Source organism: Theropithecus gelada, chromosome 4 (genome assembly GCF_003255815.1).
Source record: "Theropithecus gelada isolate Dixy chromosome 4, Tgel_1.0, whole genome shotgun sequence".
Taxonomy (NCBI): Eukaryota; Metazoa; Chordata; class Mammalia; order Primates; family Cercopithecidae; genus Theropithecus; species Theropithecus gelada.
This window is the reverse complement of record NC_037671.1, coordinates 57,637,990-57,660,284: the sequence shown is the minus strand read 5'-3', so window position 1 is coordinate 57,660,284 and position 22,295 is coordinate 57,637,990. Positions and strand designations below refer to the sequence as shown.

General features: G+C 34.0%; 1 protein-coding gene across 4 annotated transcripts in view; it reads left to right on the top strand.

Annotated features, from left to right (window-relative positions):
* The window catches only part of HMGCLL1 (3-hydroxymethyl-3-methylglutaryl-CoA lyase like 1), a 152,303-nt gene that overhangs the window by 78,237 nt on the left and 51,771 nt on the right, over positions 1 to 22,295 (top strand). For 3 of the 4 annotated variants that reach the window (XM_025382571.1, XM_025382570.1, XM_025382568.1), the window contains 2 exons: positions 3,773 to 3,836; positions 7,446 to 7,634. In XM_025382571.1, the coding sequence (XP_025238356.1) occupies positions 3,773 to 3,836; positions 7,446 to 7,634 (253 nt within the window). The remainder of the gene's footprint in view (positions 1 to 3,772; positions 3,837 to 7,445; positions 7,635 to 22,295) is intronic. The other variant, XM_025382572.1, reaches the window with a different exon arrangement.

Below are 22,295 nucleotides of genomic sequence, written 5' to 3'. Positions count from 1 at the left end.
AATTGAGAAATTAAGGTAGAAATTTGTTCAAGAATTGATAAATTCCACAGCGTAAGGGCAGAAAGCAATCAGATTCTTTTGATAGGATCATTTAAATAATTTAAGATGCTCATAGAATTCCTACAGAAACTAAAATTACCATGAAAAGGCACTCACAATAAAAACTATAAAGCACATGAGAAAACAAGCTAACTTAAGACAAGGAAAACAAACACAGGAGACAACAGAAAAAAAAAAAAAAACAAAACCTATAGCAGAACAGAAGGTAACAGAACAACCTGAAAATGATTATAAATTAACCATGTGAAATGTTCATAGAGGCAAAGGAAGACCATAAGAACAGATCTTTACAGAAAACAAAATTAGTATTTGACAAAACGAAACATTATCTATAAGTGGAAATATATTCATTAAAATACAAAAGCAAATGGATTAATTGAACAGCAAATTACATGTAACCAAAGGGAACAGCAGATTAAGTGCAGCTTAACCTGCAATTAAGATTTGAGAAAATTGTAAGAATGAAGCCCAGAAAAATAAATTAATAGAAATTGTAAAAGTGAGGTTAGTAGACAATGCCAAGTAGAATTTCCATATGGAGTAAACAGAGAAAATAGATATGAGAAATACGTTTGAAAAGGTAGTACCTTGAGAATTTTCTAGAAATTAGGAAAAGCACTAATGTTAATATTGAAGAAGTATAGCAAATCCTGAGATAGCTAATAGTAAAATACAGATAAGATAGAAACAGATAATCCCAAAAACAGTAGAGAAAAAAATAGATTACCATAAAAGAATTAGCTTGACAGTAAAATTCCTATCAGCAATACCTGAGACCAGAGACAGTAAAATAATATATTCAATGTGCCAAGATAACTGTCAGCATAGAATTTTATACCTAGTCAAACTATTGTTCAAGAATGAAGATGAAATAAAACCATTTGCTGACGAAACAGTCTGCAACATCTACCATTCAGACTCTTGCTGAAAGAACTACTAAAGTATTCAGTTAAGTCAAAAACATTGAACCAGAAGTAAGGGATAAGATGAAAAAAAATAAATGGAGCAATAGGAGTTTGCAGCTTCAGAAAAGTAGAAATTATTTGGAATGGGTCTGGGTAAAACTTAGCCACCAGGCAATCAAAGCTGAACAAAAATATTATGGCATAGTAGTGAGGAAATTCCTGAGATTAGTTAGATGCTGTCAGATCCATGTAACGTAACTTTTTACACAAAGGAATCAGTATGGCAATCCAGGTGATGCAGTATTGCTAATAGTTGAGTGATTTTTGATGTTGGCAGTATAATAGAACTTTAAAAATTATATAAAAGAATATATTGGTGGTTGGATTTCATTCCCTCGGTTTCTGGTTTAAATGTTTTGGAACATATCCCAAGCATCAGTGTTTGTCTTTTTTAAAGCACCAAGGTGATTCTGTGCAGGCAAGGTTGAGAACCACTGTAATAGATTGTTAGAGAAGAGCAGAAGTCCAGAAGCTGGCCTTGGCCACTTGTCAAAGAAGAGAATTCAGTTCATATTCATGACAGTAGAGGCCTTTTCTCACTCAGGAAAAGTAGCTTGACTTCTTTAGAAAGGGTTGGCAAACTTTTTCTGTAAAGTTCCAGATAATAACATTTTAGGTGTTGTGGGTCAGATGATTTCTGTTACAACTGCTCAACTCTGCTGTAGTGTAAAAGCAGCCATAGATAAGTATGCAAACAGATGGGCGTGGCTGTATTCTAATACAATGTTATTTGTAAAAGAGTGATAGGCTGAATTTGGTCTCTGGGCCTTAGTGTACCAACCTCTGCTTTAGAATGTTAAAGTATACAGTTAAGGGAACGTAATTGAGAACCATTGCTTTAGCTTTGGAGAAAGTAGTCCCATGTGTGACTAGATCAAAGCAGCGTTCCCTCACAAGATAGGGAAGAACATATGAACATGAAATACAACAGAGTGTGAAGATCGCAGAGACAGAGGCATAGAAATGTCCTGGAGGGAAAGTGTGAATAAAAAAAAATGCCCACATAGAAAGTTAAGGTTCTGTCAATAAAGTGGTAGCTGTGGCCAAATAATAATTTGGAAATGCAGGAGAGGTTTGTTTTGTTTTGCATTTGTTTTATTTTGTTTTTCACATTTAGAAGGAGAACATGTAAATAAATAGCTTGGATTTTCCATTTACTTATATCTAGATGCTTTGGATTCAAAAATCAATGTATTTATATATTAGCATGTTATTGTAATCATTACATTTGTATTGAAACTTTTTCTCCTTTTCCATCCTTAGCCACCTTCTCCAGTGTTATGTTCATTTAAGAACATTTTATTTTCACACATCTTGATTAAATTTACAGATTATCTAAAGCATAAACTTAGATTATAGTGATTGAAATAGCAGAGGGATGAGCTTCCTGTTCAGCATAACTTTCAAATTTTACTTGAATTTATCCCCTTTTATCCTTTCCTATCCCTCATAACTGCTTGAATGGCTTATAAAACTACTTAATACTAAAACATATTTTAATTAACATTTTAACACTTCCATAATTTCTGTAACCTAATTTGGTTACATCTTAGAATCAATGGCTATGTACTGAATCATTGAATATGTATTTTATTTTTCTACTCCAAAGACTGTTAGGAATTTCATAGTGCATCTTCCAATCAATAGCATATTAGAATTAAGGAAATAGGATATTATCTTGTGTTTTTGCCTCTACCTTTTCTCTGGCATCTGCTTCCACTGCCCCCACAGAGTTATACTTCTGGGAAAGAAATCTGATCTTGCCACTACCTTACCTAATAATTTTCAGTGCCTCAAAACAATTTTGAGTGATCTCAAAGTCCAGACAACTTGGAATGGCATTCAAAGGCTTTGCTTTCTAAACACTTTCATATTGTAGCCCCTGTATTCGATCTCCAGCCTCATTTCCCACCATCCTTCTATCTTTTATGTAGCTTGCTTCATTCATTCCTAGATATCATACTCATTATGCATTATTTCAATACAAGAATTGTAAACATCTCTGAAGTAAGTTTAATAAAATGGTATTGATGTTGAGCTGGAAATAGCTAAAGCAGGCTTTTCCTAAAGCTTAATTATTTAAGATTGAAATGGATCTTTGTCTTTGCAGGAAAAGCTTGACTTTTTATATTAGAATGAGTTACCAAAGAAGCTTATGGAATATCTTTATTCTGAGCCTTCTAAACACATTAGACACTCTTCTGTTTGGAATGATTTAGGTAAACCCATGAGAGAGGGAGAAAAAATGAACTCTGAGGCTATGCCCAGTTCCAGGACCTTTGGATGATTAATGACTGTATCTAAATGAGGCCAAAATATCCAGATGGGAGTAAGAAGAAAAATTCAGTTAGTCTTCTACGTGGTCTCCCTGTATGTTTCCAAAGACCTGGATATTTAACAGTTGGGTGTATGTAATTATTTAAATAAAAACATATATTTCACTAGTATTTTCTGCTTTGAATGTTAATATGTTGCCATGGTATGAATAACTTTACCAGATAATCACTTACTAATTATTCCCATCTGTCATCGAATACATGTATCAAATTGTAATTATTATAGAAAGATAAAAATGTGAGTTGATTGAAAATGCTTCAAACTTTATTTGGTTTGGTCTAAGGATAAAATAATAATAAAGCAATAGTGCAAAATAAATTTTCCTGATGCAGTTTTGACTAATTCTTGTTATAAAATGGAAATGGCTTATTTACCATATGCATATTTATAAGGCTCTATTTTTAATCTAGGTATGTGTCTTGTGCTCTGGGCTGTCCATATGAAGGAATTATTACACCGCAAAAAGTGACAGAAGTAAGCTACATCTCCAGCTTTTTTGGTTTATGGTAACATGATATATGTTATTTTTAAAAGTGGAGTTTCTTACTGTTTACTGAATCTGCATAGCATGAAGTCATAGATTAAGAGATGAGCCCTGAAGACATATTTCATCACTTAACTAATAGTTTCATTTTAACACTGAAGTCCTGTACATTGGCTATAACTTTTCAACATTAAGGGACAGTTGAGTCCTACAATTTGGGTGCTCAAAGGTGGAAGGGATGAAAGTATCTATTTTGTTTTTTTGTGGTTATAACCTAGTGAGTGGCCTTTGCAATCTCCATCAGAATGTCAGGGCAGTTTGTGGAGAAACCCTTAAATTTTGCCTTGGTTGCTTAGGTAGCATCCCTATTTTTCTCTTGCATACTTTGGCCCGTTATATCAGAGTATACACCACTTTTGTGTTTTTATCCTTTTGTGATCCTGTAGGTCTTACTGCTGTGATTAAGTTGCTATTATTCCAGAAAAATTTTAAAACAATAGATTATAGTCATTAAGGCCCTGATTACTGAAGTTTATTTTCTTCCTGTCCTTTATTATTTATTTATACCAATGAGTACAAAATGCACTGTCTTTGAGATTATATTAGATTGTCTCAGACATTTATTTGTATATAAAGTACATTAATGTAGACTTTTTTTTAAGGTTAATTTTGACAAGTTTAGTAATTTGTCAAAAATTTGGCACCAAAGCAGTGAAGATGGCCTTATAAGAAAATCCAAATTTAGGCAGGATAAACTTTCAGTTTAGCTAACTAAAGCCATTCCTCTTTTGTGCTTTCATTTGAACTTTTGGAATCTACTGCAGATTTTTCAAATGAAAGCTATCCTTTTATCATTATTTACACAAGATCCTTGCACACAGAGGCACGTATCCTATAAAATAACACCATTCATATTTTGTAGATTTTCACTTGCATGGGACCCTTCCAAGGCTCTGACATTAATTTGCATTCACAATTGTGTGTGTGTGTGTGTGTGTCTCTGTGTGTGTGTGTGTGTGTGTGTGTGTGTGTGTGTATATATATATATATATATATTAAAGAATACCTCCAAAGGGTATGACTTCAGGCTGGCCCCACAAAACCTTGATCCACCTTTGCTTACCAGCAGACTTGCTTTCTTCCTTTTGCTATGCACCACATAGGAGTGAACCACACACACCTTGGGTGAGGATCTCCGTTTCTGTACCCGAATGCCTAAGGTGCTACTACAGAGTCATGTAACAGGAATAATTCAGGGCCAGCAACCTTAAATGGGCCTTTTGTGTGATTCTAATACATTTTGTGCTTAACTCACTCTCTTCTCTCTGAAATTACTACTTCAAACTATGATTACTCTGTTCACAGTTTGGTCCTTCCCCTCATTGTCTCCCTCCTCAGTTTTTGCTTTCTCATTACACTGTCCTTTGCATTTATCTTTTTCCCTACCTGGAATGTTCTTTGCATTTTATATGTCAGCTGCCTGGAAGCCATTAACATTTGCATTTGATATTCTTCCTAGTACATTGTTCTCAGGTCCTTCCTTCTCACCCTCTTCAAGGAGTTAGTAAGCACTTTATAATAAAGCTTACTTTATTTCAAGTTGTCACATAGGTTAGAATCGTTTCTTTGTTTGAAAATTCTTATTTTTGTGAGTATTTATTTATTCCTCAGTAGGGTTGACTAAGATCTATCCTCACTTGACTTAAGGATCTGTATTAATATGAGCCATGTCAGTATTCATTTCCCCATTATATCCTGGGACCTAGCACCGCACTTGCCATAAAATAGGCATTGAAGAAATACATATGAAATGAATGAATGAATCAGTATCATGTGCCAGATTGTGTATCAAATGACTTTTATACATTCTCATTTCACTTTTACAACCAAACACGTCATTATTAAAATTGTTTTTATCTTTTTTTTTTTTTTTTTAAGAACAAGTAACCAAGGCTTAGAAAATATGCTACAAGAAGGTGTTTTGTTGTCTTATTCTACAGATTAGGGATTGAGGCTTAAGTACACTAACCTTACGCCCAGTGTCATATGAGTAGGATGAGTGGGAGCTGAGATTTAAATTCAGGTTTCTCTGATTCCCAAACCCATGTCTTTGTCAAAATACCATGCTGCCTTTATGCATTCATCTTGCTCTTTGAAAGTAACATTATTCAGCTTGAAGAGATCTTGCAATTTGCCTCAAAGTATATATATTTATGAGCCAGAAAAATTAGGCCAGAAATATTAAATGACTCTATCAGTTGCAAAGCTACTTAGAGAGCTGAACTTAATATAGTTGATCCTTGAACAATTTGGAGGTTAGGGACCCCACACTCCACACGCACAGTCAAAAATCTAGATATAACTTTTGCTCCCCAAAACTTAACTACTAATAGATTACTGTTGAGTGGGAGCCTTATAGTAATGTATATATTATATTAATGTATATAATATAATGTATATAATGTAACCCACCAATTAACACATATTTTGATTTTCACTATCTTGAAACGGTGGGCAAATGTAGCTGGAGACCTCAGTCTATGGTGCATATTCAGCAATTCAGCTTTCTCTTATGTCATGACTTTTTTCTGCTTCTTGAGAGCACTTCCAGCATCACTAGTTGCACTTCTTGTGAGTTTCATGGTGTTAAGGTTTATGGTATTGCACTAAACATAATGAAAAACACATAAGAACTGCAAGAGATCACATTGTACTATGATATGCAATTTACTGGAGAGAATGAACTGTTCATACAGAGATGATTAGCATCACCAGGATTTTGAGCTCACTGGAATAGCACTAGGAGGTGGCTACAAAATTATTACAGTAATACAGTATGTACCACAATTAATTTTATGCAGTTACGATTTAGTATTGAATTACATGTACATTTCTCTTAAATGAGAATGACAGTATCTACAGTCTGTGTGTATGAGTTTTGATAAATTTCAACTTTTAAAAATACATTTGTATTATTTTATAGTAAATGAGAAAAATAGATTAGTATTAATATATATTTTATATATTCATGACATACCTTTTTCTTTTTTTGACATTTCTATACTATGGGATTTGTCTGCAAGTTTTTTCAAATCGTTGAAAATCTCCGAAAAAAATTTAATATGGTTATTTAAAAAAAAATTCATTTACAAGTGGATCCAGAGTTCAAACTTGTGGAGTTTAAGGGTCAGCTATATAGATATCTTTTGACCCCTAAATTAATAGCTTGAGAAATACTAATTCCAAAGTAAATCTGTAATGCTTTGGTTTGATTATAGTGTTGAGAAACATACGCCTGCCATAATTGCCATTGTAGCTTGTAATTTCATAGTGCAACAAATAGCTGGATAAAAAGATAAGGTAGATATGACTCTAAGGCAAACTTGAATACAAGAAAAAGATAATTGCAGCAATATCAAAGTCTTATATAATGTTTAGAATAAGCAAAAAAAAGGACCAGAAAATACATTATATATTTTTCATGGACATTACTGGTCTTAGTTGTAATTTTTTACCTTTAGATGATGTGAGTTGTGGCACAGGAGGGTTTGAGTCTCTTCATTTCCATTATTTTACTAGCACTTCACCTTTATCAACAGGTGTCTAAGAGATTGTACAGCATGGGTTGTTATGAGATCTCTCTAGGAGACACAATTGGAGTAGGAACTCCAGGAAGTATGAAAAGAATGTTGGAAAGTGTGATGAAAGAAATCCCACTGGGTGCTCTTGCTGTTCACTGTCATGACACCTACGGACAAGCCTTAGCAAATATCCTTACGGCCCTTCAGGTATTTTGTATTCTTTGTGTGTTATGTGTGTGCATAGGGTGTTCATCTTTATCTGTAATATAAACATACCGAGAGTTGTATTGTTACAATTTTTATAAGATATTATGAATATAATTTTAACCAGTGTCTTCACATGACAGGTACTTGGGAAATATTTGTAAATCTCACATTTTTTTAGGGCAATGAAGATCTCTTATTTATTTGATTTGATAAAATCTGTAATCTGTTCTTTTGAAAAGTATTAATCTTAGCAGAGTTATGTCTGCTTCTCTTCCCATATTCTGTCAACCGTAACATTTAATAGACTGAAATACGATGGCAGTTTAAGCAGTGCAAAACATAAAAATAGTAGACTATCATAATCATGAAACTAATGCTTTGGTGATTTCATGCTCTCTGATGGGAAGATATGGTGCTGAAATATAGTATATTTTGCTTAAAATGTTTTCCTGATGTTGGCAAGCTTACTTTAGACAGAACTTACGTCTTTTAATCAAGTATATTTCATTATATGATAAAGTGAAAAGATCTGGAAAGTGGGAAGACTACGAATTGCTTATTACATTCTGTGTTATTTTAAATGTATTCATTTGAAAGAATAGATAGAAGTGGCATTAAAATAGTATTATTTTAAAATTAATGTCAGGTTCTTAAATGCCGCTAAAAGTGATTTGTTTGATATTCTCAGAACCCAAGATTTTGACAACTAAAGATAAGGCTATATAAAAGTTTTCTGGTTGGAGGCTGAAAACCAATATGTAAAGCTTAATATCACAATCCTAAAGTATACAATTGGTTGGCAGAAGTTAAAAAACAATGGGGATATCAAGTTCCACAAGGGCTTATTTTGACTTTGTAACATATGTGTACAAATCCTTATTTATCGTCTGGAAGCAAGAAAGGAACGTTCTATTGAATCAGAGAAAAGAGAAAATGTTATTTCATGGTGTTTGGGGCATAGGATTTTTTACAATTTTCCTTCCCTACGTATTCTACTTTCTGAAACAATAGAAAACTAGGCAGCACTTCAGGATCCTGTGTTCAGCTGTAACTGGAAGTTATTAAGTGTTTCTGAAGGGCTCTCTCTCTCTCTCATTTCTCTGTATGAATATATCTTCTATGTTTTAATACTTTGAGTAATCACTTATTTGTGTAGCATACTTATTATAGAATGAATGACAGTTTAGCTCTTCAGGATAAAGGGCTATAAAACAAGATATGGGACCTCAAACTTCTGCTTCTGAACTATATCCGCCTCTTGAAAATGTCCAAGTAAGAAAACATTGCTGATACCCCAATGCAGTCTGAATGGTTAAGGAAGGCCTATCTGAAGAAGCAATTGTTGAAATCATATCTAAAGAATGAGAAGGAATGAATCCTAAAATGGTGTGTATGTGTTGTGTGTGTGTGTACGTGTGTGAAAACAATGTTTTAAGCTGATGAAATATCATTTGAGCAAAAGTCCTTGGGGAAGGAGAGGATTATGTCCTAGTAACTAAAAGAAGACTAATGTATTCAGATAAATTAAGGTTTGTGAAATTTGCTATATTAGTTGAACTGCATTGTCTCTATTTTCTGAGAGATTTGGACTGAAATTCTGGTCCATTTTTCCATCTTATAACAGCCATACAGAGGACAAGAAACAATCTTGGGCCCAAGCAGATGAGGAACATGAATGAGAACATATGTAAGGGCAGAACTCCCCAAAAGACCACACCCCTAGTCAAAGGGTGAATCAGCAAAAGATCCACCGCATAAAGGGAGAGAGCAAGCATATTCAAGTCTCATGGCCTCGGCTATGAGTAGAGGAGAAATAGGACGTATTTCTTTATACTACACAATGTTTTGTAGACCTTCATGTGAGTTTAGGGTTCAAGTTCACATACCTGCAGAACTGGAAAGACCTAAGCAGATGAGTTATTTTCAAATGCCTATGGGTTAGTAGCACTGCAGGTGCCAGAAGAATATTCTTATAAAATATATATTAATATATATTATATATGTATATATTATATGCATATATGTATTATATATTTATATATGAATATATATTTTTAAGGAACAGATCTTCAGCTTACACTAAACTATTTGAGATCTGTGTGTCTTGTGCACACGTGCATGTGTGTGTGCGGGCGAGAGATTGATACTGTACCCCTCTGTGGCTCCCGTGATAAAAGAATGTCTAAGTGTCAGGATCTGAGGATCTGTGTTTTCTGTTTTCCTACCATGTGCAGAAGCTCTATTATGTCCATGGGATGCTGGGGCAGAAGGGGAGAAGGAGCCTTGGAAAGCAATAGTATACTCTGTGTTACATTGCCCCAGAGCTTAATTTATAGCCACAGTGTAAATACATGGATAAGAGAGTAAAAGTGGCTTGCATAATAAGCAACATTGATATAAGGCCAGAGAAGCTACTATAAATGAGTGATTGAGAAAATAGTCAAAAAGCAGAGATGTAGAGCTTTCTGTCTATTCCGCCATCAGCGGGCACAGAGTTTGATACCGCATTGACATCATAAGAAAGATATATACACAACTGCTTTCTTGAAACTGTATGTAACTGAGACAGTGTTCAAATGTTTTGAAACGTTTATGTTTATGAAAGACAGCCACATGTGGTACTGGAATGTCACTGCAAACACACATGTGGACTGGTCCTGAGTGACGCTGAGTGAGGTATTCGCCAGTGCTCTCTTCTCACCCCTCTTCCAACAACAATAAAAACACAATGAGCAGGTTTAACTTTAGAGGAGAAGAAGAAAATATATTGAAGGAAACTGTCAGTGTTTGAATAGAAGGAGAATCAGGGAAAATCTAACTTCATTATGAAAGGGGCTAACCTTGGCTTTAGGAAGCAGAGGCCATACTTCATTTTTTAAAAATGGAATCTTTGAAGTGGCTTCTAGTAAGATTGGTGGTGGATATGGACTAGATATCATTTGCTTTAATTTAGGGGTGGAGAAGCAGTTTACAGCGCTTCAGACTGGAAGTTAATATTAAGGCAAGCAGACATGTAATAAGTGGAAACTTGGCCACAATGATAGGAAACAAATGAAAGTTATAAATGGAACGTCCCCCTCAGTCTGGAAAGCACACACTAATAGTGTAGTAGAGGGATCTAAGGGATCTTTCTTGGGTTCCTGGGTTTTATTGTTTTTTTAAATTACTTAAATATATGATTTATGGGACCAGAGATGGTTGTATGGAATTCAAGAATAATTATCATATTATTTAATATAGAGAAATTATTCTGAGCATGTCGATTCCAGTGTGGGATATTTATAATCCCTCAAAACCAAAAGAGCAAGAAAATGAGGTGCCAAAACGTACAGCAATTTTAGTCACGGAAGAAATGGATGTGGCCCAATATACTTTCTTAATTTTTAATGTAAAAATTTAGCTTCACCCTTCTGCCAAGTACCTAAGTAAAGTTAAAGGCCAGTTAACAAACTGTTTAATCTAATTAATTTCTCAGCCTCTATTTTTCTCCACTGAAATGAGGAAACAAATGAGATCCAATACTGAAATAACAGCTACACATTGATTGGTAGCACAAAGACAAAGAACAGGCAATATTTGGATTTCTTCTGAAGAAGTACTATGTGCCCTTTTTTCTCTTAAACTTAATAAATTTTAATATGCCTTTTCTCATAATGTTTTTCATATGCTTACTATTCTCTTTTAGAAAAACCAAATTGTTTACCTAATTTTTACATCAAAAGCTTTCAGTTTTTAGATTGACTCTTAACAAACCATGTTTAAAAGCCACCAAATAGCAAGTCTTTCTTCAGAGAATGTTTTTTAGTTTCTCAAGAAGAAATTTTAAAAATTCCCATTACTAGCCAGATAAACCTCTTTGTTTCTCAGTTCTATATTCGTAAGAATGGATATATGATGTCTACTTCCCTGAGTTGTGCAAAACTGAGATGAGATACAGAATTTCTAGAATGATGCCTTGATAACAGTACACATGGTTGGACTCTTGGATTTTCAAGTGTGTATAACCAAGGTTCCTAAGCCACAGAAGTCTGAATGAACAAAGATGAACAAAGTGCCTTTATATGTATTTTTACAAGTGGTTGGATTGTTTATATCAGTGGTAAAAAATGGGTAAACCTTCTAATACTTTTATTAGTTTTAGTTCATCTCCAACATCTTTTTATTAATATAAGCATCTCTCTGATTTTTGGCAATAGGTGATCAATTAGTTTTTGTCTTTAGGGATAATATAATCTTCATCTATTTCTAGATATCCACAGGTATAATGGATAGTTGGAAAAAGCTGTTTCTGAGCTACAGGAAATTTTAAACTGACATTCAGTTAATCAACATTTAAAAATAACACATATAAAAGTTCTGATTCTACTCTAATAAGCTAAAAATGAAAGTGGTTAATCTTCGTGCAACAGACTATACTTAGATCATAAACTTGAAGCTCACCAAGAAAGTAAACATATCTAAACCCACCCTGCCACTCCCACAGCACTTCATCCATGCTGACCAAATGGACAAGTAGTAGAAAAATTGATTGTCGTGTTTCCTGAGTCAGAAAAGTAAAAAAGAATGAACACTGGGTTCATCAGTAGAAGGGTTTTTTGTTTGTTGATTTTCTTTTTAATCACAGTTTAACAATTTTTTGTTTGTTGTTGTTGTTGTTTGTAAATCATTGTTTCCACACTTAACATCAGCACAATTAATTTACGTTGGTAAATTAATTGGGTAAGGGTAAAGGGTAAAGCATAAAAGGGTAAGCATAGGGAATAACATACATTGTGATCTCCATTCCCACAAGTCACAGCTCACTGGACCAAAGAAACTCTTTAACACATGTCTGACAGTTAGAACATCTTTTTGGGGATCCAGAGGCTGAAAAGGTCATAGGCAGAGTCCTGGAGTTCAGATATACACAGAGAAGTAAAGTCGAGGCTCATGAAACTGAGAGATTACAGGATGGAGAATATGCCTGGTAGCTTTTCACTTTCCATGGGGCCAAGTGTTGTGGTTTTCTGCTTCATATTCTTAAAATTCTCCAGTGTCCTCCTAACGGGTACTTCTATTTTTTCACTGACTTTTCCACTATCTACAGAATACAATATTGGGATAATTGCATTTCCTCATATGCAAAAGAATTCTGTTACACTAGAAGATAAATCAAAGTATATGCTCATACCCTTTTCATGAAAATTTCTTAGATTCAAAACAAATATAGTTAATCAAAATACTTTGTTTGCTTTTGTTGGCAATTTTCATTAATTAGTGTGATTATAGTAATTCCAAAAATTAAAGATATGGATGTTTCTTTGTTTTTATCATTAATTGCACCTAGTATGACATTAATCCTAGGTTTCAGCTGTTATTTTCTTCAGACATAATAATGCAAATTTAAAATCAGTACAGCTCATTCTGGTTAATTTTTACCTTTTAAAAAATAAACATTCTTAATTTTAAAATGATTTTTTTCTTGTGTTATCACCTTCAAGAAAAGAAAGCCTTATCTATTAATACTATTATTAGTTTCTTCTCAGTCTAATCTTTCTTCTTTTGGGGGCTTAAATTTGGCTTTTATAGTATAGTAAGGATTGAGTCCAGAAAATGATATGATTCTTCCCTTGGCATAAGAGATGGAAATTTCAAAACTCACTATCTTTTTGATCACCTCTTACCCATTCTGTAAATGTCTCATCTTATTAATTTTGTTTTCAATATGTTGTTTTTAACCAAATACTTGTCACATATTTCTTAACACATATGACCTTAATTTGGAAGTTTTGTTGTTATGCCATGATGTTTGCATAAAACACATTAAGCTTCTTAAATTTCTTTTCACGTTTCTTTATTTTCAAATTTTTCTCACTTGAAAGTTCATATTTACAAGGAAATTTTATGCACATACATTCATGCCCCTGAATATAATGTAACACAGACTTTTCCTTTGGAACATTGGTTTGAATTGGCCAGTGTTGTGTTGAACATAAACTATTATCACATGACTGTTTTTTTAGCTTAATGTAATATAACCAGTTAATGGTTATATGCCCAGCCCTTAGACACACCACCCCCAACACACACAATTAGAAGCACTTATAACTCCAACAGCTCAAATTCAGGAATCTCTTAGCTTTATTAGTTGAACAACTTTCTCATATATTGCCAAAATGTTTCTAACTCTGGGTTTAGACTAAATAGAAGTAATATATATTGTTAGATCACAGTGGCTCATTCTTATAAAATTACTTCTCAGTTTAGAATACTAGACTAATTTAATAGTATCAGTGAATGTTAGGTTAAATAATGAAAGCCAATGGAATGTAGGATGTGGAGAATTTAATAATTTTAAGTCAAACAGTTGGAACCCTCTTCTAGAAGCGACAAAGTTTTTTTTCCATTTACTTATAAATCTCTCTTCAATAGAGAGCATAATATACAATATAAATTATTTCCATCAATTATGACCATTTATAATCATTTTATGAATTATTTAAAAATACTAATTTAACCAAAAAAATGTTTATTGGTTATCTTCTGTGTGACAGGCTTTCTGCTGTGAGGCAAACTGGTTAACTTAAAAAAAGCATGATGAAGCACCATCCTTTTCCTCAGTAATTTTTTAATCTATCAAATAAAATGTGAAAATCATGTCAAATTGCATAGTCAAGAAGTCAAGTTGTATTTATCCACATTCTAAATTTGTTGTACTGACTTACCTTTAAAAAAATGTGTAAATATGATTAACTATAAGAATCATGCATGGCTACATACTTCTACTAAAGACTTTTCAGGTTAAGTAATACTGTTTTATAAAAATTGTGTCTTTTTCTAATGGAACTTTTAACAGATTTCCCAAGAAATGTAAAAATCATAGTACCCTCTGTCCTCCTAGCCCAAAATTATGTTATACATTTTATTTTCATCCACTGTATTGAAAAATTTTCTATTCTGCTTAACAGTTTGTTTACCTTATATACGAGTGTATGTTTGTTTGTGTGTGTGTATATATGCATATATCTAATTCAAAGAGCAAAGTGGTCTAGTATTAGGAAGGATACATACAAGAGTAAGCTCAGGTTACTGACCTTGGAGAGTTTCCAGTAGGAGCAGAGACAAACTTAAAGTGTCATAATAACCCAGGGGAGATGCGTGGAAGCAAACCTGGAACGAGGTATTTCTTGTTTTTGTCTTTTGTATTATTTTTTTAAATTTTTATACTGAAGACAGTAGACAGCCACTGGAAGTTTTTAATCAGGAATCATTTGATTAATGCTTTGTGTTAGATAACTTAATCTAAATTTTATTTAGAAGATGGACTGTTATGATTCTGGGTACTGTAAAGATCAATGATAGACTGGATTAAGAAAATGTGGCACATATACACTATGGAATACTCTGCAGCCATAAAAAAAAGCATGAGTTCGTGTCTTTTGCAGGGACATGGATAAAGCTGGAAACCATCATTCTCAGCAAAGTATCACAAGATCAGAAAACCAAACACCGCATGTACTCATTCATAAGTCAGAGGTGAACAATGAGAACACATGGACACAGGGAGGGGAACATCACACACCGGGGCCTGTCAAGGGGTAGGGGGTTAGGGGAGGGATAACATTAGGAGAAATACCTAACGTAGGTGATGGGTTGATAGGTGCAGCAAACCGCCATGGCACGTGTATACCTATGTAACAAAACTGCACATTCTGCACATGTACTCCAGAACTTAAAGTATATATAAAAACAAACAAACAAAAAAATCAACAAAACTGACAAACTTTTTCTAGATTGACCGGGGCAATTAAGCAATAAAAATAAATAAAAGGCACACAAATTATAAGAAAAGGTCTGAAGACCAGACACCCAGAGACTAAAGAGAACACTATTGCAATAGTGTTGCTCCTGGTGAAAAATGGTGAGGGGTGCTATGGTCTGAATCTTTGTGTTTCCAAAATGTTTATGTTGAAACCTAAATCAACCAGTGTGATGGTATTAAGAGGTGAGGCCTCTGGGAGATGATTAGGACTCCCCTCATGAATAGAATTAGTTCCCTCACAAAAGAGGCCCAAGGGAATTTATGTGCCACTTCTGCCATGTGAAGACATGGTAGGAGGAAAGAAGGTGCCAGGCACCATCTACAAAGCTAAAAACAGCCCTCACTAGATACCGAGTCTGCCAGCACTTTCATCTTGGACTTCCCAGCTTCTAGAACTGTGAAAAATAAATCTCTGTTATTTACAAACCACCCCGCTTATGGTACTTTGTTATAGCAGCCCAAACTGACATGGGGGGAGATAAGGTGGAGGAATCATATGAGAGAGGTTATTCCCATGCAGAAGCAGTGAGAGTAAGAATTGCTTGTGAGTGCATGGAAGATGAGGGTGATAAAAGATAAAGGTTTGGGAGAAGGAGTGATGACTCTAAGGATGCAAGTTTGGAAAATAGGTGGATGTCATTAAAATATTGACCTTTCCAAGGCGTTGCCAGTTTTATGAAAACAGATGCAAAGACCTGTTTGCTAATGATAATAATCCATATTTTATGAGTTCACCTTCCACAGGGCCACAAACATGCTGCAGAGCTGCCCTCCAAAATATTGTGGGAATAATTTTTAGACGTATCTCAGCCTCTTGGGCAAGTAGACTTCTGGAAGGCCTGCCTGCCAGATAAAATAGTGTGTACTATGAAACCTACATTTTACATCTACTACTTTATTGTTGACCAAAGCAGTTGTAGTGGAGTTTATTGGCTTGTTTTCCAATAATTATTGGAAAATACTTTTTAAATATTTAGAAAATATGGAAAATCACAAAAAATAGTTACTTGTAATTCTACCACAGAGGAAACACGCTAAATTAGTAAAATTAGTATTAATATATAAGTATTACATATATATTCATAGACTATATGTCTATACACACACACACATATTGTGCATGTGTGTGCATACAGGTTATAGGAATCATGAGGTGCATGTTTATTTTGCTTAATATACTATGATTAGCATTCTTGTTATTGAAACCTTTCCAGACATGATTTTTAAAACCAACATAGCCTACCCTTACATGGGTGTATGTTAAATGTGTATGTTAATTTAACTGATCCTACTTTTGATTGGGAGCAGTTATTTTAATATAATTTTAATGAACATTCTTATTTCTAATATTTTAGTCATCTTACTTAGAATGTATTTTCAGGGAATATGTAGGATCATTAGAGGTTTTTTGATATATTATGTAAGTCAAGGGTTTTTAGAAAGGCTATTTCCAGCCTATACACTCACTAGGTTTATATAATATTGCCAAATTCAGCAAACCTCCCTTAGAGATGATATTATAATGTAAAATGTATGCCAACTCGATTTGCATCTGATATGCCACTTTAATTTCTATTTGCATTTGTTTTGTGGGGCCGAACAGTTCTTTCATATGTTTAATGATTATTTGTATTTTTAAATTAATTGTTTTTCTTTGTCTACTCTGTATTGAAATGTTTTTTCTCACAAATTTTAAGAGCTATTTATATATTATTTCTTAAATATTAAGGTATCTGTCTAACATATGTATGTATATATGGTAGGATTATTTTTCAAAACTTGCTTTTGTGTTTTAATGCATATGTGTTTTACATTTATATTTATTAATTTATTAAGAAACACATCTTGAATGCATACTACTATCAGATACTGTTCTAGGCACATAGCCGTGATGAAAAGCATTGTCATGTCTTCAAGTAGCTCACATTCTGGCAGGGGAGTATGAATGATTAAAAAACACCCCCCACCCAATACACACATACACCTAATATAGAAGTACAGTTTAGAGCATATTCATTGGTGATAAAAGCTATGCCAAAAATAAAGAGAAAGTGCAGTAAGACACAGAGGATGGGAAATTTGGAGGGGTGGTGAAAGGGGACAGGTTTCAGTATTAACTAAATGGTCGAGAAGGCAATTTTAAGAACAGATGTAAGCAAAGAACTGGAGAAGATGAGGGTATTACTCCACTTCACAACTGGGAACAGAACATTTCAGTCTGAGGGAATAGTTAGTCAAGATTCTAACGTGTGTTCAACAAACACCATGTGGCCAGTATGGCTGGAGATAAGTGAGTAGGGAAGAGAGTAAGAGAGGATCCTTGTAGGCTGTTGTAAATCCTTAGGCTTTTTCTTTGAGTGAAATGGAAAAAAAAAAAAAAAAAAAAAAAAATTCAGGGTTTTGAGCAGTCCTAGCTTGCATTTCAAAAGGGATCTTGTGACTGCTCTGTTGAGACTAGACTGTAAGGAGGGAGTAAAATAAGAATTAGGAGACAAGTTAGAAAGAATGCAATTCCAATAATCCAGGAAACGAATAATGATGGTTTGCTTAAATGTGGTAACTATAGAGGTGGTGAGCATATTCTAAGTATATTTTTAAATTTGAATGGATTTCATGATGAATTAGATGTAGAGTTTCTAAAAGGGAAAGAAAATGATCGCAAATACATTCAAGTGTTCACCTGAGCAACTGGAAGGATGAAATTGCCATCAACCAAAATGGAAAAGGCTATGAGTGGACAATATTTGCGGGCGAAGATTAGAATTTCAGTTTGGGGCATGTTATATTTGCGGAATCTGCTACACATCTAAATGGAGCTTTTGAGTAGACAGTTGCATATAAAAGAATTGGGAGGGGATATGAAGTCTTCACTGAGGATATAATAAGCGGCATTTAGATCATATTTAAATCCAGTAAACTGTACAAGATGATAAATGGGGCACCGAGACATTACATCCTTAAGAGATCAGAGTAGTTTGAGGAGACTGAGAAATACTGATTTATGAAGTAAGAGAAAACTGACAGTCTTGAGCCCTGGAGTCTAAAAAAAAAGGGTTTCAAGAAGAAAGAGTTGTTAGATGCTATAAATGGGTCACATATGATGAGGACCAAGGATTGTCCACATTATCATCCCTTTATGGCTTCTGCTTTTGGAGTTACGCTTAGAAAGAACTTTCATACTCCAAGAAGACATACATGACTACCTATCTTTTCTTTGGCTTCATTTCTTACAATAAAATATTTAACCCAACTGGACTTTATTTTTATTCAAGGTGCAAGATAAGAATCTATTTTCTATATAAACACATTTTTTATCCATTTATTACCTAACCCATTGTTTCCCCACTAATACAGAATGTTCATCCATGACACATACTGTGTTTAAATTGGGTCTCTCTCTGGAATTTCTATTCTGCGATAATAATAGCTGATATTAATAATTTTTAAAATGTCTTACCTGAGTTATTCTATTTTGTCCTCATGATAATCCCATGAAATAATTTTTGTAACTTTTTTATTTAAAAAAATGACAAAACTGTAGCTTAGCAAGGTTAGGGAAGTTGTCCAATGTTTCCTACTTGAAAGACAGTAGAACCAGGATTTCAACCCAACTCATCTTGTCTCTTTCCATCTCTTTAGTCTATTTATTTCATGCAAATGCCACACTTTTAATGAATGTGTCTCTGTATTACCTTTTAAATCTGACATAACATGATGCCTTAGTCCTTTAATAAAATCCTTCTTGGTTGGGCATGGTGGCTCATGCCTGTAATCCCAGCACTTTGGGAGGCCAAGGTGGGCGGATCATGAGGTCAAGAGATCAGGACCATCCTGGCCAACATGGTGAAACCCCGTCTCTACTAAAAATACAAAAATTAGCCAGGCATGGTGGTGGGCACCTATAGTCCCAGCTACTCGAGAGGCTGAGGCAGGAGAATCACTTGAACCTAGGAGGCGGAGGTTGCAGTGATCATGCCACTGCACTCCAGCCTGATGACTGAGTGAGACTCCATCTGAAAAAATAAAATAAAATCCGTCTTGATCATTTATATATATATTTCATCTAATTGAATTTAAACTAAATTTGTTCAAAACCACGTCCCCCAAATATCCATTATATTAAATACATAATTTACAAAGAATTGATTTAATGATAATATGCAGTCATCCCATCTAAGAAACTGGTGTATTTTTTCAATTTATTCAGGTTATTATTTGTATAAAAACGAAATCTTTGGTTATTTTCCTATAGGAGGCCCATGATTCCATAGATTTCTTCTGATTGGGATCATTGTAATATGTGTTTTGTTTATCTTCCTGATTTGAACTGTATCTTCCTTGAGTTCTATCAGTCACTCTTCCCTTCATTCAAATTTTTTGTAACATTCTTATATTTGTATATAAAAGTTTAAATTTATTTATATTTAGCATATGAATACCTTGAGAAATTTCTTAGGGGGAATCTTTCCTTGTGGGATATGGAAAATATTTTCATGACATCAATTTCCTGAGGTAAAAAAAGTTGAGGTTTGAAGAGGATGCTTTGAGAATTAGATTCCTTTTACTTTGATCTCACAGTAACTATAGATAACTAAATAAAGCTCACATTTCTCAGTAAAATGTTTTCAGTTCAGTAAACATTCTTAAAGGAAACATTTGCTTCAGTAACCAAAACCCATGGCTTTCAGTTGAAGGTCCAAATTAAAAGAATACTGTTTCTATTCTGAAAGGAAAGAAAATGTTATTTATTTTTCTAAATAGACATTTTGGAACACTTTCCTTTGAAAATATACAAGGCTTTATAGATAACAGACCTTAGAGTTATAAGTGTTAATACCCACTTCAACTGTAAGGGGGCCAACAGTGTAATTTTAAAAGAATATCCACAGCTGAATCCACTAAAAATATGAAATATTAAAAAGAAGGAAGACTATTTTTATTTGCTAAGATGTAACTTCAATAAAGAGGTGAAGGCAACTTCTTAAATTTTACCCTGATTCATTATTGCCCCATTTGTATTCTTTTTTAAAAAGACACAGAACTCCCTAAGGATTAAGGATATACCTAAAACCATGTTAATTCAAAATAATTGTGATTTACAAATATTATTGTTTGCCAAACTGGTAATAGTGTCTGTTTGCTTACTTAAAATCATGGTGTCTTATTGTAGAATCAGAGTATTAGAAGTGTATTTCTGTCTCAAATTCCAGGTGAGTGAGTTCATATAGGTGGGAAGATGTGACTACTTCATGAAGAAGTGGAAATAAAAGCACTATTTTTTTGAGGAAATTCGTATGTTCACTGGATAAAAAATAGAAGAAATAGTAAGAGAGGGGCGGATGAAGGAGAAGCCTCTCTTGAGCATTTAACTTGAAATGTTCAATTGAAAAAGAACACTAGTAAATAAATATCTTATGGCAAATATTAATACTGCTTTACCCTTTGGTCTTGGTGCACAAAGATAGGTAGGTAGGTAGGTAAGTAGGTAGGTAGATAGATATATAGATATAGATAAGATTATTTTCCAAAATTGTCAAAATTCATATTGAAATTGTTTTATTGTGAATTTTAATTTTAAATTGTCTACAAAGCGAGTTTATGTTATTGCATGGCAAAAAACAACAACAACAACAACAACAAAAAAAAAAAAACAGATTGGAACTAAGTTGCAAGTAGCCCCTTGAAATAGGGCATGCCTTCACTAGCTTACACAGACTGAGCCTACTCTAAGAGTGTAGATCTCAATTGTCTCTTGTATCCCACTTACTTATTTTTCATTTTGGGGGGGTACATAGTAGTTATATATATTTATGGGATACATGAGATATTTTGATTCAGGCATACAATACATAATTATATAAGGATAAATGGGGTATCTATCACCTCAAGCATTTATCGTTTCTTTGTGTTGCAAACATTCTACTCTTTTAGTTATTTTTAAATGTACAATAAATTTTTCAAGACAGGGTCTCACTTTGTTACCCAGGCTGGATAGCTCACTGTAGCCTCAACCTTCCTGGCTCAAGCCATCCTCCCACCTCAGCCTTCCAAGGAGCTGAGACTACAGGCATGACCACCATACCTAGATAATTTTTATATTTTTGTAGAGACAGGGTTTCACAAGTTATCCAGGCTAATCTTGAATTTCTGGACTCAAGCAATCCACCCCCCTTAGCCCTCCAAACTGTTGAGATTCTAGGCGTGAGCCACTGTGCCCAGCCTGCAATGAATTATTATTGACTGTAGTCATTTGTTGTGTTATCAAATACTAGATCTTATTCATTCTCTCTATATTTGTATACCCATTAACCATTCCCACTCCTTTTAACATTACCCTTGCTAGCCTTTGGTAATCATTGTTCTACTATCTCTATGAGCTCAATTGTTTTAATTTTTAGCTCCCACAAGTAAGTGAAACTAAGTGAAGTTTGTCTTTCTGTGCCTGGCTTATTTCACTTAACATAATGACCTCCAGTTCCACCCATGTTGTTGCAAATAACAGGATCTCATTCTTGTTATGGCTGAATAGTACTCCTTGTGTCTATATACCACATTATCTTTATCCATTTGTCTATTGATGGACACAGGTTGCTTCCAAATCTTGGCTATTGTGAGTAGTGTTGCAGTAAACATGGAAGTACAGATATCTGTTAGATATACTAATTTCCTTTATTTTGAATATAAACATAGCAGTGGGATTGCTGGATCATATGGTAGCTCTATTTTTACTTTGAGGAATCTCCAAACCACTCTCTGTAGTGGTTGTACTAATACACATTCTAACCAACAGTGTATGAGAGTTCTCTTTTCTCCACGTCCTCAGCAGCATTTGTTATTACCTTGAGTTAAAGCTATTTTAA